The sequence below is a fragment of the Cantharellus anzutake genome (assembly GCF_015039405.1).
Source record: "Cantharellus anzutake strain C23 chromosome Unknown EI90scaffold_53, whole genome shotgun sequence".
Taxonomy (NCBI): Eukaryota; Fungi; Basidiomycota; class Agaricomycetes; order Cantharellales; family Hydnaceae; genus Cantharellus; species Cantharellus anzutake.
The window spans coordinates 524,513-527,366 of NW_024067003.1; the positions used below are offsets into that span (position 1 = coordinate 524,513).

The following is a 2,854-nucleotide window of genomic DNA, read 5'->3' on the forward strand; positions in this document are numbered from 1 at the left end:
ACTGTCCTGCATTGGGCCTGTCAGTATGCACACCTGATCTGCCCCCTGCCAGGCTCTCAGCCCCGGACGCTGTAGGCGGGATAATCGCCCATGCACAGACTCGGCTCGGATACCTGCATTCACGATTAGAAAACCCCTTTTATTCATGCAACAACTCGGTACGGAATTGGTATCTAAAAATAGTGCTAATTCGTACGATTCCGACGATATCAAGAACGTCCTAATCGGTGGAGATTTGACAGAGTTCTGTGTTGGGCAAGTTAGGCACGGGCATGTGCAGGCGTGGGAATCTCAAGCAGCGACCCAGAATTCCAGCCTCACTCGTTCCCACGGCGACTAATAAATTGGTAAAAATGCCCATTGGCTGCGTAATAGTTCCATTCAGCCACATTTTTAATTTCGGTCCTTAATTCCATAGATCCGTTGAGAAATCGTTTATTTTCTTTTATTTTCATATTTTGCCATCATTTCAGATATTGATTGATATTCTTTTATTGTTACTGTTACCCTTTTTATTATTTCGACTAATAAGGTACCCAGGTGCCATATGGTACCAATATTCACCATCAATTATTCTAAAAATAATTATTTCTTATAATCCTGTACATACCGGATTTTTGAAAGGAAGTTCTCCCCTCCCCCAAATTTCTCTAAGGTGCTAGGACGTGCTAGAGAGGGTGTGAGTGTGTGGAATTCCAGCAGTAGGAATAAGGGCAGTGATCTAGCTCACAACAAGTGAGTAGTGGACTCTGAGCCCGGACCTTGCGGAAATCCCAGAGAACTCACCACGGAGTTAAGGATCGAGAGCGTAGCGAAGTCTAGTCAAGAAGTAGGAGTTTTGGAGAGTTTGGCCCCACAAGCTTAGTCAGCATAGAGAGCCGCTAGCCCTCTTGCAATGCTACACCCAGGCCCCCTCAACCCCAGACAAGTCCCTGACACAAGGTGGATGCTCCAGTACGTTTTTTGGCAGTCAAATGGTCTCGAATTGTCGTTCCATCAGCACGTGGTTGTGCACAGCAGACAGGGCATGACCTTGCTGCAACACAAGCAATCAGGCATTGCTCCTGCACATACGGACATTTCTGTCTGGGCCTAGAACTGGGTGGGGATGCTGAGAGGGGTGAAGTGGTGCAGTGATTATTTTCATGCATGCATGGAAGAGTTGATGCTTAAGAATCCCTGGAAGGGTGGCTGCCTCATTCTTGGTCAATTTGTCATGTGATTGAGGAGATGTGTATGTGAGGACAGTCTGGGTAAAGGAGGATGTTGGCAGGATTGCAAGAAGCAGCCAGGCACCACTATCAGGTTGCCATCGGATGTCACCATGGATATTTCCAAGTGTCATATAGACAGCATGAAAAACTTTTGATCCAGAGAAGTTTGTAAGGTGAGTCTCATCACTTGCAAGAATGACACCCTGGATCATTGTCCCATCAGGGGATTCTTCCTACTCCCAGTATAAGTTGATGCAAAATGCCAATAATTAAACACACACCTAATACCTCCACCATAAATTTCCTGTACAAGGCTCATGGAAGACATGGATGTCTGTGTCAGAATATGTGATGTGCTGCAGCTCATAATCCCATGCATTTGAAAAGCTAGGATTATTTTGTATGTGATCAGAGCACTCAAGCACATCCTGATAAAACAGGATCTGGGGCTCAGTGGGGGCATCAGAGAGGATGACCTCTTTTGCATGCCAAGCTGGGGCCCCATCCATTGATGAAAATTTGTTGTACATTTCCTTTGCAGACCCAAAGCTCAGTTGTTTTGGGTGTTCTTGGGTCTGAATTAGGTGCATCAGCACCACAATACTGGTGCACAGGGACTCAGTCACATACCCAACAATTTTTTATGAAGTTATCAATGGCTCTCTGTGAGAGCTGCTGGCCCACTAACCACTCAACCAGTCTCCATTCACTGAGATTTGCCCATGGAAGATGGGGGTTTGGTCTTTCCGCTTCATATCTCTCCTCCCATTTTGTCCTCAGTGGCTCGGCATTACATGGAGTCCTTGCATCTGAAAAGTGCTCATAACTGAAGCCTCTTTCCTCTGTATCAATCACACCCAAAGGGAATGTGAAAAGATCCTCAGATCCAATCACGTCCTCCCAGTCACTTTCCTCATCCTCAGGAAGCATGTCGGAGGCAACTGATTCCATATTCGATTCATTGTCAGAGTCCGGAGGTGGGTCATCCCACAGCCTGTGCTAGATCGGTAGCTGGAGGACCAAATGGGGAATAAAGCTCTGGATCAACTTCCATAGATGAGGAGGATCCAGCCTGTATAAGCAAATCCCCTTCCTCTTGAGAAGTTGATGGATTATCACTTTTATCAAGAGTTGCTTGCACATCTGCAGCAGTGAACTCTTGGAACTTCACAAAGCAGCCTGGTGATTTCCGGATGTGGTTCATCATCCCACCACCTCCAAGATAAATGGCTTTTTGGCAGAAATCACAGCACCTGTCAGGGCACATACCCTGACTTAGCCCGGACCCGCTCCACTTCCCATGTGCGCTTCCTGCGCCGCATGATCCGTGCGCCGCATGCTCCGGTCCCCAGATCCTACCTTCATGTGACTTCCGGGTATCCCCGGAAGTTTTCGCCATATTGGGCCACTGTGGGAAAGTGAGAAGTTAACCTTCTTCTCACTTTCTTACCCACAGCAGGGTATGCCTTAGGATAGGCTGTTTACACACAGGGCTGTGGGCTATAGAGAGAGGGGTCATGGGGACCCGGGGTCTGTCCCCTGACAGCACCATGTACTCATCTCACAGTCAAGGTAGTGTCAATCAAGTGTTGATCAATCAATCAACACAGCCACAAAACACATGCTATACTCTTCATGTT

General features: G+C 47.2%; 1 protein-coding gene across 1 annotated transcript; it reads right to left on the reverse strand.

Annotated features, from left to right (window-relative positions):
* Positions 1-1,051: 1,051 nt before the first annotated feature.
* Positions 1,052-1,438, reverse strand: EI90DRAFT_2932538 (uncharacterized protein; the record flags this gene model as incomplete). The annotated part of the gene is made up of 1 exon (XM_039055071.1): positions 1,052-1,438. A coding segment is annotated over one exon (387 nt), but the record flags the coding sequence as incomplete, so codon positions are not given.
* Between the last annotated feature and the right edge of the window lie 1,416 nt (positions 1,439-2,854).